The sequence below is a fragment of the Leopardus geoffroyi genome, chromosome C1 (genome assembly GCF_018350155.1).
Source record: "Leopardus geoffroyi isolate Oge1 chromosome C1, O.geoffroyi_Oge1_pat1.0, whole genome shotgun sequence".
In the NCBI taxonomy this organism is placed as follows: Eukaryota; Metazoa; Chordata; class Mammalia; order Carnivora; family Felidae; genus Leopardus; species Leopardus geoffroyi.
In genome coordinates, this window is record NC_059328.1 from 209,042,507 (window position 1) to 209,065,921 (window position 23,415).

At 42.6% G+C, this 23,415-nt stretch overlaps 1 protein-coding gene across 7 annotated transcripts in view; it reads left to right on the forward strand.

The window, feature by feature from the left end:
• NYAP2 (neuronal tyrosine-phosphorylated phosphoinositide-3-kinase adaptor 2) overlaps positions 1-23,415 on the forward strand; it is a 268,785-nt gene that overhangs the window by 98,772 nt on the left and 146,598 nt on the right. For all 7 annotated transcript variants that reach the window (XM_045481488.1, XM_045481489.1, XM_045481492.1 and 4 more), the window contains one exon: positions 11,957-12,258. In XM_045481488.1, the coding sequence (XP_045337444.1) occupies positions 11,957-12,258 (302 nt within the window). The remainder of the gene's footprint in view (positions 1-11,956; positions 12,259-23,415) is intronic.

Below are 23,415 nucleotides of genomic sequence, written 5' to 3' on the forward strand. Positions count from 1 at the left end.
CCGACGCGGGGCTCGAACTCAGGGACCGTGAGATCATGACCTGAGCCGAAGTCGGACGCTTAACCGACAAAGCCACCCAGGCGCCCCGCCTCCATTTTGTTTTAACAGTGAAAATACTTTTTGGATAACCTTACCTGAGTCTCATAGTGTCATTTCAGCTTTTATCCTTCCAATAATGGTTGGGGAATCCTAAGCCAAAAAAATTGAAGAAGAGAAGGTTCCCGAAAGTATCAAACAGTACTTCATGAGTCATATCTTTCCCTCCCTTCCATTATCCCTACCTACTTTCTTCTTTTTGGAAATAGTTGATGGTCTGTCCCTCAAGGGGCTCACAGACCAATAGAGGAGGTCCACTCACAGATGACAACTGTAGAGTGCCATAAAGGAAGGGCTCTGATATGGAGAAGCACAGAACCCCTTGACAGCCCAGACGGGAGGTATTGAGTTCAACTTTGATAAAGCCTGGCTGATAATGGGAGCCTCCTTCGAAGAAACTACTATATCTGAATTAGATCTTAAAACATGATTTAGCCAAAGGAAGAAGTTCAGGAAGACAGAGCAGCGTGACTGCTGCCTGGGGTCATGATGTAACCTGTCTGTCTTCTCAAGACTCATTGCCACACTTGACATGTGGTTGGTCTTGAACTTTACCTTTGAGTCAACAATCTGGAACAAAGTGAAGGTGGGAACATGTTATATCAGGATAATCTTAAAATCAAGGAGGGACAATGTTGCAGTTGAGACTTAGCATAAGATCTGAATATTTGAAAGACCTTGAGTGTTATATGAAATCGCGCATTTTTAGTCCGAAGAAATGGAAAAGCCATCAGGGAGTTTTAATTTAGGGAGTGACATGAACAAATCTGCATTTACAAGGATAATCTGGCAGCAATGTGGAAAAAAAAAGATCAGCTAAGAAGCCATTGCATTAATTGAGCCCAGAAATGATGAGCATCTAAACCAAAGCAGGACAGTGGAGACGGAGAAGAGGGGATTAAGTTGATCCTTGAATTCAAATTATTAACTCTTCTAACAAGGACGGGAATTAATAATGTTTGAGGACTCACAGATTTTTCCTTCCTCCTTTATCATAAATTAAGAAAATGGAGACTATCTGGGAAATAGTGCAGACAGCCATTGAAAAACATTATCATCCTGGGCGCCTGGATGGCTCAGTAGGTTGAGCACCCGACTTCGGCTCAGGTCATGATCTCACGGTTTGTGAGTTCGAGCCCCGCATCGGGCTCTGTGCTCTCAGTTCCGAGCCTGGAGCCTGCTTTGGATTCTTTGTCTCCCCCTCTCTCTGCTCCTCCCTCACTCACACTCTGTCTCTCTCTGTCTTTCAAAAAATGAATAAACGTTAAAAAAAAGAAAAGAAAAACATTATCATCCATCCGGGTGGTTAAGAAACCCAGGAGTTACTCTTGAACTTTTCCAATCATATATTTCTGCATTCATTCATTTAATAAATGTTTATTGGGTGACCTCTTTGAGCCAGGCATCATTCTAGCCTTTGGGAATACAAAACAAACAGGTTCGATCAAGTTCTGCCCAAATACCTCTATAATTTTTTGGTTTCCCTAGATCCTCACGGTCAACACACAAATTCTCTTCTCCCCACTTCTCTCCCTTTTCTGATTAAGTTTTACTCGTGCTCTGTATCAGCTGAAAAGCCACTTCCTCCATGGGACTTCCCAGCCCCTCGGTCGTGGTCAGGACCTCACGACTCGTTCTTCCATTCCACCTGCTCTGTACTTCCTCTAAGGGCACATCCAACCACATGGTGCTGAAATCATGCTGGTTCAATAGCCTGTGGTTCCCTGAGGATACTGACCCCTGGGCTTTGGTCACGGCCAGAAAGTAAGTCCTCGGATACTTTTTGAATAAATAGTGAGTAAATGAATTAAGTGCCTCAACGTAGAGTTGTTTCTTCCTCTGTAAAAATTATACCTTTGAGAAAGCCAAACCCATATTATACTTTAAACTGGCCTGAAGTTAGCCCTGTCTGCTGAGGAGGTTCAAGGCCATTAAATGTTAACATTCTGTATTTCTAGTTTCCACTTCTAGGTTGGAAAAAATGAGCCACATATGGTTAGCTAAACTCATTTGTAAAAAGTTGGCATGTTCTCAAACCGCATTCAAAGCTTATGTCAGTTTTGAAGACACAAATAAAATATATTTTCTAGAACCTCCCCGTCTTTGGTTGAATTTTTGGAAAAGATCTCCCACGATGTGAAGTTCTGTAAACTATGTTCTAAGTTGAATCTGAATATCATGATTTGATTTGAATTTTCCCTATACCCTCTTTTCTTCAAGCCATGACACTTTAAGAAGCAGAGAAATCTTATTTATGTACAGACATAGGAAATATTTTAATTTTAAATTCCATAGTGCCATAGATAATAACATATGTTAATCTTAAAAGCAGTTGTCATGTCTTAGTAAAAATAAGTCTCTGAAAGATGTTCTGTAGAATGTTCTATGCCTAGTCTTTAATAAGCATATAACTTTGATAAAGGTTAACAATCTCTATTCCCTGCTCACACTTCCTTTACTTTTATTATTTTTAATTATTAATTATTAATTTATTATTATATCTTGGATTTTATTGTTATGAATAAGCATCAAGTGAATCATAGCATGATCAACCTCAAACTATTGACAATAAGTACTTTGTGATTAAAAATGTTACATTTGGGGGTGCCTGGGTGGCGCAGTCGGTTAAGCGTCCGACTTCAGCCAGGTCACGATCTCGCGGTCCGTGAGTTCGAGACCCGCGTCAGGCTCTGGGCTGATGGCTCAGAGCCTGGAGCCGGTTTCTGATTCTGTGTCTCCCTCTCTCTCTGCCCCTCCCCCGTTCATGCTCTGTCTCTCTCTGTCCCAAAAATAAATAAACGTTGAAAAAAAAATTAAAAAAAAATGTTACATTTGTGGGGCACCTGGGTGGCTCAGTTGGTTGAGCATCTGACTTTGGCTCAGGTCATGATCTCAGGGTTCATGATTTCAAGTTCCATGTTGGGTTTTGTGCTGACCGCTCAGAGCCTGGAGCTTGCTTCAGATTCTGTGTCTGCCTCTCTGCTCTTCTGCCACTTGTGCTCTCTCTCTCTCTCTCTCTCTCAAATTAAAAAGATTTTCAAAAAAGTTACATTTTTTTTCAAGCATAACTCCCTAGCCATGATTGCCCTGAACCCTAACTTTCATAAAAATTTTAAATATTATGAAGTTTGACATAATAACCGTAAATGTATTCAGTAGATTTGCCAAACTCTATATTGTACTCAACCAATAATTATGACAGAAAAAAATGAATTATTTTTGCTCTTTTTTCTTTACTTTGGAGCAATTTTTTTTTTTCTGGATTTGGAGGTATGTCGTATGTCAATCACTGTCAAAGTCCACTTATGGAAATAAGCAAATTGTATTGATATTCCTTTATGGTGCTGTGGGCTGGAAACTGATCATTAAGATGTTTATTTTATAGTTGGGTACCGAGAGACAAAAAGTGATATGTAGTTGCCTGGTAAATTAATGTTTGTCCAACTTCCATTTGTACTGGCCACATTGCTAGGTGACTTTGAAATTTTTAATCTTCTTTTAATTTCTTACAACAACCCTGGAAAGTACTTCCATCATTATGAAGATAAAGGTAATTGAGGCTCAGAAAACATGTGCCTCCTACCTAAAATGAGAAAATTAGTCACTGGTTGATTAGATATGTCATACTCTTTCTGAAGTATCAAATTTGGGGCAGTGCTGAAATATTCTGGCAAGGAGAAATAACAGATTAGATGCTTAAGAATACCAACTTTAAGTATAACATCTGGAGCTAATGGAAATTGCATGTTATCTCTTTGGGGCAGTTTTTTTTTTTTCTTTTCTTTTCTGTTTTATTCTGTTTTGTTTTGCTTTTCCGTAACCGTCAACCAGCAGTTGACAAAACAAGTGTGTAAAGATTCCATTTTTAACACTTGGCCTTAAGATCCAAGAAGTGTCAATAAATAGCCAGACACAAGAAGTTAATGTCTGAAAAAAAAAAATCTAAGAGAGTTAAGATATTAGGGGCACAAAAGTAGAAATTAGGTATCGCTGAGGACATGAAGTGCTGAGAATAAATGTTAGAGCTTAAGGCAAGAAATGCATAGCTTACAGCTTCGAATGAGCAACTGAGACTCAGAGAAGACATTAAGGGCGATGGTGAGTGAACAATTTGAAAGAAAATATGAACACAGTTGAATTTTACTGGAGCCAAGTTTCCGCATCAAAGTATACTGCGTGATTGAAAAAAATATATATACATATGGGACAAACATACAAGATAGTTTATTACTCCCACTTGTAGTGTTAAGTAGGAAGAATATTTACAAGCAAGAAATAAGTACAATGCATTCATTTCCTGCTCCCGATGGCATCGACTGCAATTTCTGACATAAGTTAGTCAGTAGCATTTATTTAGTAACTGGTTCACTTTGGACTTTTTCCAAAGCATGTGTCAGCAAATCCAACTATTACTGCCTTTGACACAATGGAATTTAGTGGACCTTATAACTGAAGGGTTTTAGGGTTGACCTAGCTGCAGGCATAACCAGGTCCAGGTCTTCTACAATGCCACGGACCTGGTCCAACTAATCTCCCTTCATGGTGGCAAGAGGGACGAGGGGCGTCTGAGCTTGCACACAGTGCCCAGGATTTCCTCTGGTTGGACCTACCTGAGGCATTTGTCAGTCCCGACAACAATCTTCGTGGCCACAGGGATCTGGTGGTGGATTGGCTGGGTCTGAGTAAAGAGGACTGGTCCCCACCCAGGAATTTCCATCGTCAGGAGTAGGGAGAATGGTTCCCTGGGAAGCACAGATGACAAAACTCTACCAAGCTCCCTAACTAAGCCCTCAATCTGACTATCCTCACAGAGGACTTACTTCCTTGGTTCATTGTTCCTTCATAAAACACGTGTTTGAGCACTTACGATGTGATGTGCTAGTGACTACAGCAAGGAGCACGAAGACAGGATACCTGCCCTCACGAAGCTCAGGGTGAGTGAATGCGAACAGTCCCTTGTAGTCCTAAAGGCCCAAGGGGGTTGAGATGAGTTCCATCTGCCAAAAATGGAGGCAAATATAATTAATGATGCCTTCCAAAGTCTGACATTTGGTTGAGGCATATTACCTGTCAAAATAGAAAAAGGTGTAACACACTAACCTCTTGGTCTATTTTATGGCCAACTTTTCTTGCACATAGATTAGCTGGAAATGATACTCAGAAGAGGCCAATGTTGAAGGGGAAAAGGATCAAGTTCTGAGACAGGAGTCCCTTTGGTAGGGCGAGCAGCACAGGGTTATTGGCATTTAGCCTTGTGTATCTGAAGAGAAGGCAAAAGGGAAGCGACATCAAATGCAAACTTTTAAAGTCATAATATTAATGAATGAAGTCCAAATATTAATTTTCTTCTACAATGCCTGACAAGAAAGATTTGAGTAATTAGCAGATGATGGCAGTCAACTTGCCCACTGGCAAATTTTATTATCTCCTTTGAAGCAGTGGCCTCCATTCTCCTTTCAGGTTTCCCCCCATTTCCTTCATGGCTGAATGTGCCCCTTTTCTGGTACCAGATAAATATATCTTGAAGAATCAACATAAAAAATTCCAGGTGGTTCAGAAGTTTGTGAAGGTAGAGAAATACTAGATGATGCATCTGTGTCAAAGATGAATTTTTGAGCTCAACTCTACAGAATGGTTCCAGGAAAAAAAAAATCCAAGCAACAAACTCTTGGGTGATCCTTCAGTTTGCTTGAAAGAGGACATAGACGGATGGATGGATGGAATGCGATACTGTTTTTTCCCATTGGCTCTCAAGGAAGGCTCTGCTATGAAATATTGGCATGTTGGCTTCAACATCACACAGAGAAGCAAATACCTCTGTCACTTTGAGAGCTGACATCTCACCTTGCTAGCTCACCCTTTTCTAGGGTTGTGTTTTCATCTCTGAAAGGTGACAGTTCTCAGAAGGAGACACAAAACATTAATGCTGATGGATTTTCAAGAAGACAGCAAGACAAGTAACAATCTCTGTTGAATAGCATTGTCAAAGCAGTTTTGAAGTTCTTGTTTTGTACCTTTGTTTGTCTGTCGCAATCAACAGGTGCTTTGAAAAACAGAAGCAACTATTGAAGGAAGTTAAGAGAACATGAGGACTATATGTGTCTAGATTATCCTGATACCTTGAGTTGAATGCAAGATTTTGCTTTGACTTTGCGTGCAGTTTCTTGAAGCTACATGGTGCCTTATAGTATTCTTTAAAAACAGTCTTACCAGGTGCATGATGATTCTACAAACAAAATTCAGGAGGACAGGATTTAAAAGTAAGACTTCTAAAGCCAAAATAATTAAGTGCATATTTTAAGTCAGACTCTGGCCTAAGAGCTTCATGTACAGTATCTCAGGTAAACTTGGTAACGATCCGTGAGGACAGGATTATTATTTAACAGATAGGGAAACGGGGTTAGGGATCAATAGCTACTATTGTTTGGTTTGTAAATGATGGCACCGGGGAGGGAGCCCACAACTCAGTGACTCCAGAGCACACATGTCCAGGCCTATGCATTAGCCAATAACTTGGTTGGGGGAAAAGTTTGTAAATATTTTATCAATTACTTCCGGGAAAATGACCTCCCTTGATTCAAGCAATACTTTTGCTTTGCTTTGTTTTCTATTGGAAAAAAAGTAACCTACAACTAGATCTTGCAGCATTGTCTTCATTGTGTAAGAAAAAGCATACTTGTTTAAATTCAGGATTATGAAACTTATTTTTATTTTTGTAACATGAGATGTGTCAGGCTTCATCTATCTTGAGTGTTACAGTCTTATTGCAAAAAGACTCTGCTTTCTTTAGCTCACATTACTTTCACTTCCAGCCAAGTATTCCTACAGTGGAGATGGTCCTACCTCCCCAACCACCATTTAAATGAAGCAAGAGATTGCCCTATTTTCACAAGCATTTATTATTTCTGGGGTCTCACATTCATTTTTAGGCTTTCCCTTCCCTCTTCTTTGGTTTCTGAATTTCATTGGTTGCATGAGTATTCCCACATAAGTCAGTTAATGCCCTCTCCAAAGCAGGCACCAAGCTAGATGGGGCTAGAAGTGTGAGAGATGTATTGAGAAAGATGCCTGGGATGATGGGAAGGGAGCAGGAATAGGCAGGGCTGGCCCCTGGGTCACAATGCAGTATAACATCTGCTAAAGGAGGAGGAGTGGGAGGGGAAAAACCTCCCACCACAGTGGGAAATTCTCAGCCAGCCAATAGGGGAGCTCAGACCCCAAGACCACCCAGAGAGGACTCCCACATGGGGTAGAAACAGCCAGGCCCCAAGTCACATCATGCTCAGCTCTTGGCCAGGAGCTTTCCAGGGACAGAGTGACCTTGACTAAAATACTGCCCCAGATTTGATGACCTTGTACAAAGCTGGTGGCCTACAGCTGCTGTCCTTGGAGAAGTTTCTCTTGAGGAAGATCTAAGCCATATTCACCCTTTGCCCTCAGCAAAAGTTCTCCTACAGGTTTGGAAAACAGCTGTTTCATGGCTTCCTTAGGACTTCTTCCTTAGGACTCTTCCTTCTCCTGAGGGGAAACTTACAAAGGAACAGTTAGAGCAATAAACTATAGCCCTCACCATTGCAGTTCATACGTGGGCTGCAAGTGATACTCATTTTCTGTTCCCTCCACCATTTATTCTGAATTCACCTCATTATCACCCTCAGCTAACACCTCTCCTGGGCTCAGTGGCTTACTTGGTGAGCCTAGTCCTTCCCATGAGACATCTGAACCCCTGGTAACCAAACCCTTCTTGGGCCAGGGTTGCTGCATGGGACTGCATTTCAAAATCATGATTGGGCAAGGGAATACCAAAAGGGGTTCCACACATTTTTCGTTCTGCCCCATAATGTGGCAGCAGCCCTGCCACCTCCTGCCGATCCAGGTGTAAGACCTGTTCCACAATGGAGACGTGTCTTCTGGCCTACTGGCTACTACAAAGGGAGTTCAAATTACCCAGGAAGCAGTTATGGCTTGTTGCTCAATGGAACCCTTCCTGTGTCTTCTAGAAAGAGTGTGCCTCCTTTGGAGAGCAGAATCTCTAACCCTGTAGAGCCCAGAATCACAGGAACAGAAAATACAAATTCCCCATAATAACCACTGGGCCATTGGTTGTTGGATGTCTTCATTTCTCATGGCAAGTTCTCTCTTTAAGGGAGATCTCAGTGGCCCATACTACAGCTGCTGTACCAGTATTTGGTCTCCTACCTTCAGACAATTATGTATCCCCACATATTGTTATGTAACTTGCAGTGTTTTCCTATTGAAGGAGAATCTATCCCCACCCCTTTGACATCAAGCTTGGTCATGAGACTGGTTTTAGCCAATGGAATGTGAATGAAAAATTTTATGTCATGTCTGAGCAGAAGCTTTAAGAGACACCACATGGTTCAGTGAGTCCTTTTCTCTCTGCCACAAGAACATATCCCAGTAGGGGCTAGATCTTAGAATGGAGAAGATCCATAGAGCAGAGCTCTACACAGCTCATACACAACCAACCCAATTAATGCATGCAAGAAACTAACCTTTTTTGTTGTAAACCACTAAGAATCAGAGGTTATTTGTTACTGCAGGATAACCTAACAAGATATGACTAATAAATTGTACATTTTTTTAATCTGTGATACTGTGCTGGTCTCTGGCAAGTTTCCTTTGTCCCACTTTCTGAGTTTTGTGTCTCCCTGGCTGTTTCTAACTAACAGATGTCTGCTCATTAACGCCTCTAACTGTTGTTCTTCATGTTTCTGAGAAGTCTGGATTGGCTACATCAGAAGCATCTGGATATAGTCTTTAAAAACACACGACTCATTGGCTGCACGTACAGAGGTTGTGACTCAAAAGATGTGATTCAGTAGTTGTCTTTATTTAGTATGGGTTCTAGAATCTGCATATTTTTAAATGTCCGCATGTTTCAATAAATTCAGGAATTAGTTGTATGCTATGGTCCAAACTTTTCAATTTGCTGTAAGCTAATCATCTTTATTGGTCTCTTGAACTTAGATATATGATAACCTTTATTTCTTACCCTTAACCTTGCGGTGGACAATGGCCTTTGTATCCAGATTATTTTAGTGCCATTCCTTTATCCTTCATTTGCAGCCTGGTCAAATTAAACCAGCAACTCAGACCTACTATTGTTTGAAGTATGCATTGAATTTCTCTTTGAAAGAAGTGTGTGTGTGTGTGTGTGTGTGTGTGTGTGTGTGTGTGTCCATACATGGACATAGATGAACAGAAGCATTCAGAGTTAAAGGAAATTGTTTTCTGCTGAAAAAAAAATGTAATTTTGAAATGAAACAGTAGAGCTAATTATCTGTCTGGAAAAAGGCGCAGGCTCGATTTAGGTCAAAAGTAACAGAGAAATTGCTGATACAATTATTCCTAGTAACTCTCTCATAAATGCCTACTCGCATTAACACATGCATAAATCCCCTCACGTGACTATGTTACTTGGAATGAGATGACTGTCTAAATAAATCCTTAAAGCACTCTTTGTTCAGTGATATGACAACAGAAATAAGGAAAATGATTGAAGGCAAAGTTACATGAAATCAAACACCGGTGACAAAAATGAGGGCCACCGTCATCACAAATCAAAGATATACCTTCCTATTCCATCACACCCATCCCCCCACCTCCACCACTCTTCATCTGTCTTAAATTCTTAATGATTTTTCATAAACCATGCCATTTGAGTAAGCTTCGTTTATTTATTTATATATTTTTTTGATTGATGTGCTTGAAGAAAACACAGAAAGTAAAATGCTTAGAAACACTGCACAGGCTTAGGATGCTTACTACTGTGATGTGAAAAGCTCCACCCAGGCAAGCCTTTGCTTTCATTCATGTTTCTGGATATCTCTGCTCTGGTTAGTGCCCTGAGTTTCCAGGTATCTTTATTTTGTTTCGCAAAGATGGGATATGCAGTGTCTGAATGTCAACTCAAAATATTCAGAAAAAAAGTAATAAATGTAAAAAAAATACTTTTGACTGAATGACAAGTTGTCGATGGAATTAATGCCAGAATCAGAGTCTCATGTTCTTGTTGAATGCTTTCTGGCTCTATCCACTGTGGTCACATAATTGTCCTAAGTCCTCAACTGAAGAGGGAAAGAAAAAAAAACATTCCTTATTGTTCCTGCTGGAATGTCAAATTTGTGACAAGCATTATAATGCTATAAAAGATATGGCACAGAGAATTACGAAACCTTACCTCGAATTTCATTGTTATAAAGGCAAGCCAGCCAAAATTAAGGTTAAAAAAAAGTTTAAATAAACATGTCTGGAAAGGTAGATTAGACAGTCTCCCAAAATTCATATACTGAAAGATACATTTTTATCATTCATATCAAAGAAAACCAGTGGGATATTTCTAACAATGTTTCTTCTATTGATGAATGAACATAAATGGGGAAAACTCTAGAAAAATATCTTTTAAAAATTCTCATTGACATGTCCTTTTTCTTCAGAAAAGAGTCACCATTAACAACATAGAAAAAGGCCCCAGAGTCATTTCCTATATGATCCATTGAGTTTCAAAACTGAGATTTCTTCTATTTTAAAACATCTGTTCAAACTTTCCTACATAAAACTTAAGAACCTTACATTTGAGAATTTTACATATTCTGGGGTGCCTGAGTGGCTCAGGTGGTAAAGCCTCTGACTCTTGATTTCGGCTCAGGTCATGATTTCAGCTCAGGTCATGAACTCATGGTTGGTGACATCGAGCCCTGGACCATGCTCTGTGCTGACAGCAGGGAGTCTGCTTGGGATTCTCTCTCTCCCCTTCCTTCTGCCCCTCCCCTGCTCATGCTCTCTCTCTCAAAAATAAATAAATAAACATGGGGTGCCTGGGTGGCTCAGTCAGTGAAGCGTCCAACTTCGGCTCAGGTCATGATCTCGCAGTTTGCGGGTTCGAGCCCCGCGTTGGGCTCTGTGCTGACAGCTCAGAGCCTGGAGCCTGCTTTGGATGCTGTGTCTCCCTCTTTCTCTGCCCCTCCCCTGCTCATGCTCTGTCTCTCTGTCTCTCAATAATAAAGATTTAAAAAATTAAAAAAAATAAAGAATTAAAAACTTTGTCTCTTAGTGAGGTATTTAGAACTATCCCAATATCACATGATATTTTAACTGAATCTCTTTAATTATCATTACCCTATTTTATTCTGTGAGGCAAGCTTGTCAGTAGAACTAAGTTTCTAGTACAACTGAAGGTTTCTGGAGAACGAACAGAGGTTGGCAATTCTTTTCTCCATCCCTGCCTCCCTCCCTCTTTTCCTTCCTTCCTTCCTTCACCTCCTGCTCCCTTCCTGTCTCCCTTTCTCCTTTCTCTCTCTCTCTCTCTCTCTCTCCATCCTATATTTGGTAATGGTACCCCTTTTGTTGCTGTTTGCTTTGTTTTCCCCACGATGCCAATCAGGTCAAAGTAGAGATGATTTTGGTGAAGCAGAGATCTTGGGTGCTGTCCATCTGACCTCAGTCATGTGTCAAAAGACAGTCTGTGAGTCACTGTCAGGGACTTGTTGTTGGCTTTTTCGTCCACCACCAAGATTTCCTTCAAGAAAAACAATTGCCCCTTAAATGCACTATGCGGCATTTTCTTTTCCTCTAGAATGCTATTTTGCGAACATCAGGAGGCCGGGGTGCTAGGATGGCTCGCAATAAATGTCAGGGTTTCTGGTTATAAACACGTTATACCTGCTTTCCCGTCACACTTCAGGCCAAAGCGTGACGTTTGTGCCAATGGACACGTGTCTTCCGCAGTCTAGCGTTTCAATGTGCGCTCGGCCGCTCGATAGACGCGCGCGCGTCCGTGACCTTGCCCTCCCGGCTCCCTTCACCTTCACGGATTTGGCTCTGCTTTCTTTTACAGCATAGGTGGCGAAGTGGGGCGGGGCCACGAAGGCACTTACGCGGGCAAACATTTCCGCATGGGATTCATGACGATGCCCGCTCCTCAGGACAGACTTCCCCATCCCTGCTCCAGCGGCTTTTCCGTGAGGTCCCAGTCCCTGCACTCGGTCGGGGGCACCGAGGACGACAGCAGCTGTGGCTCCCGCAGGCAGCCGCCCCCCAAGCCCAAGCGGGACCCCAGCACCAAGCTGAGCACGTCGTCCGAGACGGTCAACAGCACGGCGCCCGGCAAGAGCGGCAAGGCCGCCGAGCGGCCCGAAGGTAACACCTGGGCCCACTCCCCTGGGGACAGGCCAGGACGCGTCCAGGCAGCATGCAGACGAGCATGTGCCTGCCCATTCCCCCCCCCCATCCCCCCCACCCCGGGTCTCCCAGTCCTGCTCCCGTGTCCCTGAAGTCCCAGAAAGGAGGCATGGAGACCAGGAGGCCACTTAGTAAGGTGTTGACAAGTGACACCCGGCAAGATGTATTCATGTTATCCCAAAGGGAAGGGGTGTGCGTGTATGTTTTGTCGTCCCCTAAAGCCTCGCATCATTAGGAACTTGTTTTGCCTGGAAGATACCTAAAGTTTGTATGTTCTTGCTTTGATTAGTATTCCTCGTATAATTATAGAAGTATGATGTGATTATTAGGGGAACATTGTAAGGCAGAAAAATACACAGAGGGCAAATTGTAACCCTTCTTAGAAATAATGATTTTGGAGGCTCTTGGGTGGCTCAATCTGTTGAGCTTCTGCCTCTCGATTTCGGCTCAGGTCCCGATCCCAGGACGCAGCCCGCATGGGGCCCGCTCAAGATTCTCTTTTTTCCTCTGCTTCCCTTCCCCGCTTGAGCACCCTCTCTCACGCGCTCAAATAACTTAAGACAAAGAAGACGAAATAATGATTTTGTACATTTTGACGTACTGCCTTCCAGTGAATATGAATTTATGCACGCACATGTGTTTGTAGGAAACACACACACACACATGCTGTGTATATAGTTCAGTGTCTGCTTCGATCTTTACCTCTAAAGTCTACCTGAGCCTCTGTTTTTCCTCGGCTGTGAAATGCACAAATCTCCCTCCGCCTCCTTGTTGGTCTGTGAGTATGAATTAGGTCAGGTTAACCATAGATCTCACCAGATCTTTAGTAAGTTTCCGCCTTCCTGAGTTTTTCCTGAGAGTCGGCTGGAGGCGGAGCAGTCTCCAGTGCGCGTGGATACAAGCCCATCCAGAGTGTTGTGGGTAGTTCTGGAAAAGGCTTCCAGGTTCCCAGGGCCGCCCATGACCAGCTTGAGAGCATGGCTCTGCCGGGCCCCTCAGTGTTTCTCTCGCCTGGTTTGTCCTTGACATTCTCCACAGCAGGCTTCCCCGGCCCCCAGGGTACCAAGTTCTGCAGTGGTTTGCAGCTGCCGATAAAAGCTGGGTGGCCCTCTCCTCAACTGGGAAGGTATCTTTTGTCACATGGGCTCCCCAGTCCTTCACGAACGTTCCTTCACCTTCTGGTCTACCTCCTTCCACAGACGCTCAAGTTTAGCCCACGAGATGGGGCGTCCGTGAGGCACGTCACACCCCCTCCGTCCCCCTCTTCTCCTTTCCCTCCCATTGGTGTCCAAGTGCCTATTTGGCCAAAAACAAAAGCTTCAGTGCATACTGAAGAGTACAAATCAATGCCCAGAGGTGGAGCTCATCCCCGCACTCTACAAGGAAAATCCGCCTTTGGGCTCGGTGTTTCCTACTACACGTATGTGCAAAAGCATGACTATGTGCATGTGTCTGAGAGAACCTGGGTGAATGACATGTACGTGAATGCAGATTTACGAAGTTGAAATCATGATGTGTACGGTTTTGTGCTTGATTTTTCACTTATTCTCCTGTGACTATTTTCCATGGCGTTCAGTTTAAGAAACACCATTTCGAAGACGAGAGGTGTACATCACAGTACTTTATTTAATCATTCCCCTTGAGAAATGCTTAGGCTGGTCCAGCTTGTTTTGCTGTAATGAATGCCACTGACATGTGACTGCACGCGCTGGTGTCGGTCTGTTCGTGCAACTCTCTTCCTTGTTCCTCTGCTGCCTTAAGAGGAGATGAGAAAGTAGACCCCTTTTTCTCCTGATCCAAGGGCATCGGTATGTCCTTCAGCTTGTAACACACTGATGCTTATAGAAACTAGTCAGGTGTTTCATTTACTTGTTAATTAATACACTGAAGGGCCTTGGAGATCTGCTTTGGTAAGTTTTAAATCTTGTGCTTAGGTTTTCTCCGATGTTGATACGCAGTGTCTTTCATTTCTCTTTATTTTCCGTGATCTTATTTCCATAACTCGCCCGTCTCCCACCTCTCATGCCAAAACGCTACGTAGTCAACGATGCTAGATTGTTTATAAAAGTAGTTTACTGATTTAGAGCGGTGATATCTGAGTGTTGAGGCTCAACTAGAAATATTGAGGAATCAAAGGGAATAAAAAAAGAACCCCCTGAAGGGGAGGGGAAAGATGAAACAGAGGAAGAAAGTAGTCAGTCAGGAGGGCATGATCAAGCCGTGAAATGTTGCTGGTAACATCCCTGGAAGCAGTGTGAAATGCATGCCTCAGCATAGCCACCCCCCCCCCCCCCCAGCTCAGGAGAGGGTGACCTTGGGTCTTGAGAGCGAACGCATGTAGAAATACATGATGGTTGTCCCACAGAAGAAACATTTGAGTGGTGGTGATTCGGTGATTCAGTTGTCTTAGAAGTACAACCGATTGCCAGTCCTTTAAGATGCTTTAGGTACCTAATTCCTGAGGTAGAGCCGCTCTTAACTCTTTCAGATCCCCTCACCATCTAAAGATGTAGGGTTTCAAATAGCTACGTATCAAACAGAAGAGAGTAGCTGTATTATGTGTTTTTCTGAGGGTAGAAGAGAGAGTAGCTAAGTTACAGCAGCACGAAGATTTAAGTTAGATGTGGAAAACTACATCTAGCATGAGACTTGATCGGCATCAAGACTTGATGAGCATTGATCGGCATGAGCTTCTTAAACTGGAGGTCCAAGTTCCACACCTCTCCTCAAAAGGAATAATAAGGGCGGATTGAGGAATCTTCAGCTGTAGCACTTCTTTGTGGATGCTCGGTGGACCAGATGGGTTACTAGGATCCAGCGCGGGAAAGGTCAGCTTCTCCAGAAGAGTGATTCTCAATGCCAATTTCACCTCTTCAGAACACTTCATAAAAGGCAGTCGCAAAACTGGATGCATTCGAATCTCCTCTCGCAAGTTTTGACTTCGTTAACAAGAGAGAATCGGGGCTCGGTTCAGAGATGGGGAAAAAGAAAATCTCGAGTCCGAAAGCACGCATGAGTATGTGTACACACAAAGCCAAAATCATATAAATATGTAGATTGTTCTTTTATGAATTCGCAGTTCTTTATAACCGGGAGTTAACTGGAGCTCGTTACAGAGCATATGTTTTCTTTACAAATTTTTCTAGCTATCACAATTACAACGAAGATGAAAAGTGACTTCTGTGAATCTTCATCTGTCTTTTCTTTTTACATTAAATGTCAGCAAAATCAAAATATTGATTCAGTGGCATTAGAATGATTTCCATGGTAACCGGCTTCTATTTAAGTAGGGGATTATGACTTCCCTGTGGATAAACGTAAAAAAGAAGTGGACTTTGTGGCGAAACAGCTTTTCAGAGTGGGAAAAAACAGCTTAACGATGAGCACACACAAAAATTACATACCGAGAAAGTACAATTTAATTTTTTTAAACTTGTAATTCTATCACGCTGAGAATAAATATTTGTGACTGTATGTTAGGGTCTTCTACGATAGTAACACCTTTAAAAAAATACGCAGTGGAGAAGAAATACTGGCCACAAGTATGCGATAAATATTTTAATTGCTCTTTTTTTTTTTTTTTTTTTTTTTTTGTTGTTGTTGTTGTTGTTGCTTCGGTGCGGTATCTACTGGGTTTTAGGGATAGATTAGATTACATTAAGGGAGTTAATTGGAAAGGAGGAGAGGCCCTACCAGCTGTGTCTCATGTATGATCCAGAAGAAGCATGTATAAGCTCACATTCTTTGCCCCCTGCTGCTCAGGTACACATTCGTCCAGTTCCTGCATAGCATCATAATTTGAGACACTACGTGGGGCAGGCAGAGACTATACCTAGGACCAACAGGCAAACATTGACTTTGGGCAAGTGATCCAATGAACCTGTTTCGTTACCTTTAAAATGAGTATAAAGAACTGAACATTGGGGCACCTGGGTGGCTCAGTCGGTTAGGCATCCGACTTCGGCTCAGGTCATGATCTCACGGTCCGTGAGTTCGAGCCCCGCGTCGGGCTCTGTGCTGACAGTTCAGAGCCTGGAGCCTGTTTCAGATTCTGTGTCTCCCTCTCTCTGACCCTCCCCCGTTCATGCTGTCTCTCCCTGTCTCAAAAATAAACAACCATTAAAAAAAAAAATTAAAAAAAAAAAGAGCTGAACATTGATGGTGACTGTCTCCCTCCCAGCCTTATGACAACCCACTGGGCTAATGCCCATGATGGTGCATCGTAGGAAGAAATTGCTACACAGCTAGAAGTTAATACTGTTTTAAGACATACTTACTGACTATCAATAGGCCTGAATAACATAAAATTTGAGTTTGGTTCAACACCTGTATTAAAGACAAATAGGAGAGGAAAAGGAAGCCCCCTCCCTGCCCCCACTCTACACGTTGGGCTGAACATTTTGTATCCAACAGGGGATACAACCCAAATAACAGGGGAGTAGTAGCCAGGTGTAATCATCTTTTCATGGTATCATGACATTAGTATAATATTTAGTATAATGGGGGAAACGTTTCTTTAAACTTGAAATACTTCTACATGTTGGAGTCCTTTAAAAAAACAAAGAATGCTTTTTTTTTTTTTTAATTGAGGGATAATTGACATATAACATAGCAGTTTCAGGTGTATAACACGACGATTCAATATTTGTGTATATTGCAAAATGACCCATGCAATAAGTCTAGTTAACATCTGTCACCACAAAGAGTTACGGTTTTTTCTCTTACGTTGAGAATGGTAAAAAAAACATTTTGTGAAATGTTTATTTATTTTTTGAGAGAGAGAGAGAGAGAGAGAGAGAGTGAGACACAGGGTCTGAGCAGGGGAGGCGCAGAGAGAGAGAGGGAGACACAGCATCCGAAGCAGGCTCCGGGCTCTGAGCGGTTAGCACAGAGCCCGCAGGGCTCACACTCAGACCCAGAGATTGTGACCTGAGCCAAAGTCAGACACTCAACCGGCTCAGCCACCCAGGCACCCTTGGGGTTTTTGGGTTATTTTTCATTCTTAATTTATAATACTCGTTTGTGATTGTCCCTTTACAAAACAATGAGAAGATATTTTTTTGGAATTGGGGTCGTTTTCCTGGCTTCTGATTTTACCTCTTATAGAGATGTTTAGTGGAGTCATATCTGTGAGTCAAAAATTAGAGTATCTGCAGAGATACTTGAATCATGACTGTCCTTAAAAACTTGAAATGTGGGAGTGCCTGGATGGCTCAGTCGGTTAAGCACCTGACTTCATTCAGCTCAGGTCATGATCTCCCGGTTAGTGAGTTGGAGCCCTGCATGGGGCCCTGTGCTGACAGCTCAGAGTCTGACCTGCTTCAGATTCTGTGTCTCCCTCTCTCTCTGCTCCTCCCCTGCTCGTTCTCTCTCTCTCTGTGTCTCTCTCTCTCTCTCAAATAAGTTAAAAAAAAAAAAGAAAACTTAAAAAAAAAAAAAAAAAAAATCAACATGTGTAGTCAAGCCAGCACCAAAGGCTAAATTCACTGTAAAGTCACTGCCTTAAAAACAAAACAAACAAAAAAACCGAATTCCTTTTTCAAGTTACCAAATGAAGAAAGTTACATTTCACGATGCTGGTTTTCGTGCTTCCATTTATTCAGCCAGTGCTGCGAGCACCTCCCTGTTGGAGTGGGGATCCAGAGGCGAATGGAATAAGTGGTCTGTTCCCTCATGTCCCCTTGTAACCAGTTTTGTTCCCAGCTTGGCAACTCAGCCTTCTGCTGTCACATCACAGAGCAAGCACTGACTTAAACTCCTTTCTAGAAACCAGAAAATCCGGCATGAGAGCCATGGGGGCTTCCTCTATGTAATTAGTTGTTTAGCTCCGAAAGGAGCAGTTTAACACATTTTAATAAAGTGCTTGTTCCTACAAAGAATATTTGCTGCTCTTTCCTTGTTCAAGGCTGACAATGGAAAGGTGCCCAAATCTGATTTTCCACCGAGAAAGCTTCAAAAACGACCCGAGGGCATTTAAGGAGAGAGGAGGAGAAGGTTGAGTGCTTATTATCTTGGGAGAACTTTCGGGTTTCAGAATTCTGGTTTAGGGACATAAATCAGCACCACTCAGGGCCAGCCATATACTTGTTTTTGCTCAGTTATAGACCTCAGACGTTTATAAGGTACTCTGACAAAAATTTGAAGACTATTCCTTTTACAACTCAGCCTGACATGTTAAAGAAATAGGGTCTTTAAAGGCAAACAGGCATTGGTTTCACATAAGTGCTGGCAGCATTTAACCCTCTCTCTCAGCCTTGGTTTCCTCACCTGTAAAATGGGAATAACAATAGTGATCTTGTGTGGTAGGCAGAGTGGTATCCAAGAGGGTGTCCAAGGGTCCACACTCCCTGGCATACTCACCCTGTGTATTCCCTGGAACTAACATACCATTGGTGGCTTGAAGATAGACGGGGTCATGTGGCAAGGAATATCAGTGGCCTCTAAGAATTGAAGGTAGTCTCCAGCTAAAAGCCAGCAAGGAAACAAGGACCTTGGTTCTGTCACTGCAAGGGACTGAATTCTGCCAACACCAAAAGTGATCTTGGAAGTGGATTTGTCCCCGGCATCCCCAGACAAGGATACAGTTGGGCTCCATGTTGATTTCAGCTCCATGTTGATTTCAGGGTCCTGTGGGACCCTGAGGAGGGAGCCCAGCCTCCCGGGTCCTGGCTGTGCCCAGACTTCTGAGCTAAGGAACTGTGTGAGCTAGGATGAAGCTACTGATTCTGAAGCTGCTGTGTTTGTGATCACTTGTTGTCACGGTGGTGAGTAATCCATCTTACCGAGTTGCTAGGCAGAAAACCTGAGGTAAGATACATTAGCAAAATAGAGGATGTGGCCCTTCCTCTCAGCACTGGGCTGTTTTCTCAGGGAGTGATGAGTGGTTCAGACAGTGCCAGTGGCTTTCCAGACTTCCCAGGCCAGACCTTGAAAGTAAACGAGATGACAGAACCTCAGGAAACACTGACATACCAGGTAGGGCTCTTGAGTATCTGCTCAGCTTTTTCTGAATTTGCTTGGATCTTTTCCTGAGAGGGTCCTTCCTTTCTCAACCACAGGTTTTGTTCTTTCAAAGGGCTCAGCAGCGCCTTTTTGGGTGGCTTCTTTGAACCACTCATTTTGATGGCTGCAGCTTGCCCGCTTAGGGCCTTTTCCACATGACAAGTGGCACTTGGTGCTTCACAGTGTGTGCCTAACGAGCGCTCAAGACCCCATGTAGCCCGGCACTAATAAAACACAACGAAAGGGGGAAAGCGAGCTCTCAAAATCTTCATAGTTCCGGCATTGGCGAGTGTTCTGGTGTGAATTCTTGTTTGTTTTATGGGATGCGATGTGGGAGACTGTCATCAGAGTCCCACATTCCTGGATTCCTCTTTCCAGGTTGACGGAATCAGAAACTGCTAGGTTTCCTAGTGTTAAAGCCATCTGTCGAGCCAGGCGCTGCTCAGATGGAGACAGGGTTATACATCCACGGCGTGTGTGATCTTTCTCCAAACGTGCCCCGAGGCCCATGAATGAAGCAGTTTGCAAATCAATCATCACGTAACGCATCTCTCTCTCTCTCTCAGTCTTTGCCAGGTTTGTTGACTTTGCTCCAAAGAGCTACCTCGCCTCCAGTGGTCTCACCCAACATCCTTCTATTAAGAATCTGGATTTGGCCTCAATTACCTCAGTGTCTCAGATTCATAAGAGGATTTTTGTCCATGTTGTCGACACAGATGGATTTTTCCCTGAGAGACCGATAAGCTCAAAGTTCCTGAGTGTGGTGATCAGGACATTCATTTTGAGGGTGTTCACTTGCAACAAATTGACACAAACTTACTGACTTAAAACAACATACCTTTATTCTCTTACAGTTTGTATGAGTCAGGAGTCTCCTCAGGGTCTCCCAAGGCTGCAGTCCAGGTGCCAGCTGGAGCTGGGGTCTCATCTGTGGCTCAGAGTCCTTTCCATGGTCACGTAGTTGTTGGCAGAATTGATTTTCTTCAGGTTGAAGGGCACACAATCGCTTACTTCTTCTAGGACAGGAGTGGGGGGGGGGAAGAGAGGGAGGAAGAGGGTGACTCTCTCACTTCTATTCTTTCCCTTCAGGGAAGGCCTAGATCTTCTTTTGAATAGCTCATCTAGGATAATCTCCCTTTTGATGAATGGCATCCACTGATTAGGAACCTTAATTACAATGGAAAATCCCTTCACCTTTTCCCATATACTGTTAACTTAATCAATGGAGTTAAAAAACAAAAGAAAACGAAACAAACAAACAAAAAAAATATTGTATTCACACTCCTGCTTGCACTCAAGGAGAGAGAATTATGTAGGATGTAAGTCACAGAGGGAAGGGGTCTTTGGAACAGCCTAGAATTCTGGTTGCCTACTCAGAAAGATACAAAAGAGAATATGTACACATAGCCTTGTTAGAAACCATCCAGCCATCTGGTTGAATACTTCAGAAGTCAGTGTGTGGAAGATTAATTAGCAATGCGAGCAGTAAACAATAATTCACCAGAATAGTACAAATATCATAACATAATCTAAATAATTGGTAAATAAATAAGACATAATTCCCCTCTTCATTTCTCTCTTTGTCTTTCCTTTATCCCATATCAGGGAAGCCACTCCTGCTGCAAAATGCCTGGGTTGTTTTGCTGAGTTGAAAGTGGAAAAATCTCATTTCTTTTGGCTTCAGTCTTCCTTGAAAGGCATGATAAAATACACTCCTCAGTCCCATAGTCTCCATGCTAAAGGACTTCTAGCACCTAATGATCCAAGTAAAATAATGACACCAAAATGGTGCAAATATTTAAAATTGTGGTGTGTATAAATGTCAGTCTATTTGATCTTTGCTGCTGATTTTCCTCGTTGGCGAACTCTCTTGTTGACCCACTGGGCTAGTTTCACCCGGCGCGAGTCACTGTCCCCTAAAACACCATATGGAGGTAGGCCAGGTAATACACAGTATCCTTGATATGCCAGTGGTGCTCTCCAACATTTTCGACTGTAGTTTTCCCTAGAACCTCAGGACTGTAGGGATTAGTGGTGTTAATTTAAGCTATTTACCTTCTTGTCTTCTGCCTACCTGTTGAATAGCATTTTGATGACAAATAAAGATGAGACTGCGTGTTCCCAAGTTATGCAACTTCTGAATTAAACCAGTTTCATCAATTTCCATTTATGGGTACATGGACATACAACATCATGCATCCACCAAGGAAGTAGAGAGAACTAGACATAACCCACATTGCAACTTGCCCCATGGTCTCTGTTTTTGTCTAGTCTTGAGCTTGGGTAGGTATTTGTCTCTTCTTTGCAATGTACGAAAGCATTAAGGAGCAATGTAGTCAGTTATTAAATTACTAATTACTAAGATTTTGTCAGACAAATGGAAGAAAGGGGTTTATAGATTGCTTTCCTTAAATAACATCTGCCTCTTTTATTTCCTCCCTGTTCTGCAATGTTCTCAGTTCTTCTGTATTTCTTTAGACTTCAGCCTGGCCCCTAAGGCCTGAGAGTACCATCACTTCAGAGTCTCCTTGCACTTACACAAGCATATTCCCTGGACATTAACCCAGCTCATTACCCCAGTCAGTGTCTTTTGGAGAGCGTTTCCGATAAAAACATTTCCTTCCATTTGATTACCTACAGCATTTGATATTTTACCAAACAGCTATTATATATATAACTAAATTTAATGTTTAATATTAAATTTTTTTTTTTTTTAATTTTTTTTTTCACCGTTTATTTATTTTTGGGACAGAGAGAGACAGAGCATGAACGGGGGAGGGGCAGAGAGGGAGACACAGAATCGGAAACAGGCTCCAGGCCCTGGGCCATCAGCCCAGAGCCCGACGCGGGGCTCGAACTCACGGACCGCGAGATCGTGACCTGGCTGAAGTCGGACGCTTAACCGACTGCGCCACCCAGGCGCCCCTAATATTAAATTTAATATTAAAATAATTATAAATTTATAGTAATTGTGTACATATGTATATGTATAGACAGATATGTATATATATCTATATCTATACATATCTACGTATATGTATAGATATATATATAATTTTAGGAAAATGGTGTGTTATTTATCTCAACATTCTCCATCTCATGGATAAAACAAAAATGGGAAGGAATCTTTAGTCCAGTAGTGGGTGGGCTTCCTCCAAAGCATGGTGGAAATGGGATTAGCTCATTTCAGACTAATCTAACCTTGACTACTAATCTAACCCACTTCCAACCTTGACCCTATGGCCTCTTCAAGCCACCATCTTGTATGTCTCCTTGTTCAGTTGGTTTCTCAAAGGCCTTCTGCAAGTGCCTGCTCCACTGAGCCAACTCTTATTTGTTCCAGATGCATAACTCATTAACCGTCTCCACCCTCGCTGTGCCACTGAATCCAGTCTTGGTTCCCATCTCAATGGCTTCCTTCTGTGCCTATCCTTTGTTATTTCTCTTCAGCATTTTAGACATTGGTAACTCCCATGTTGGTAACCCTGCTGCTCCATTGTTCATGCACCACCCTCTACTGGTTTTCTTCCTGACTTCTCTCTGAATCTCCTTTGATGGTGTCTCTTGTTCTGCCTGATTCTTAAATGATGATGTCTCCAGATTTTGCCCTTGGCTCTTATCTTCTACCACGATAGATAGTTGTTGAATCAATAAGTGATGAATCCACATACTCTCCAAATGTCTGACTGAATCTCTGGACCCACTTCTATCTATAGACATCACAGATTCTTCAAACTCATCATGCCCACAACGAACCAGCCAATTCCTCCATGTTGCCTCTCTCGATGTTGAGGTCAGAATGTAAGAGCCTTATCAGATTTCTTTCCTTACCTTACCCTGGACATCTAACCCATTATCAAGTGTGGCCAGGTTGTGTCCCTCAGATGTCCCACGTCTGGCTCTCTCCATCATTTATGCTTTTACTCTCCCATCTCAGACCATCGTCATTTCTCACCTGGACAGCTGCCTGGCCTGCAGTTTCTTCTTCTCAAACCTACCCTCTTTACTACTGCCAGAGAGGACTTTTCTCATTTGCATATCCAGTCATATCATTATCCAGCTCCTGACTTCTCTGGGCCATTTGTTACCTACTTACTCATTTACCCGATGAAC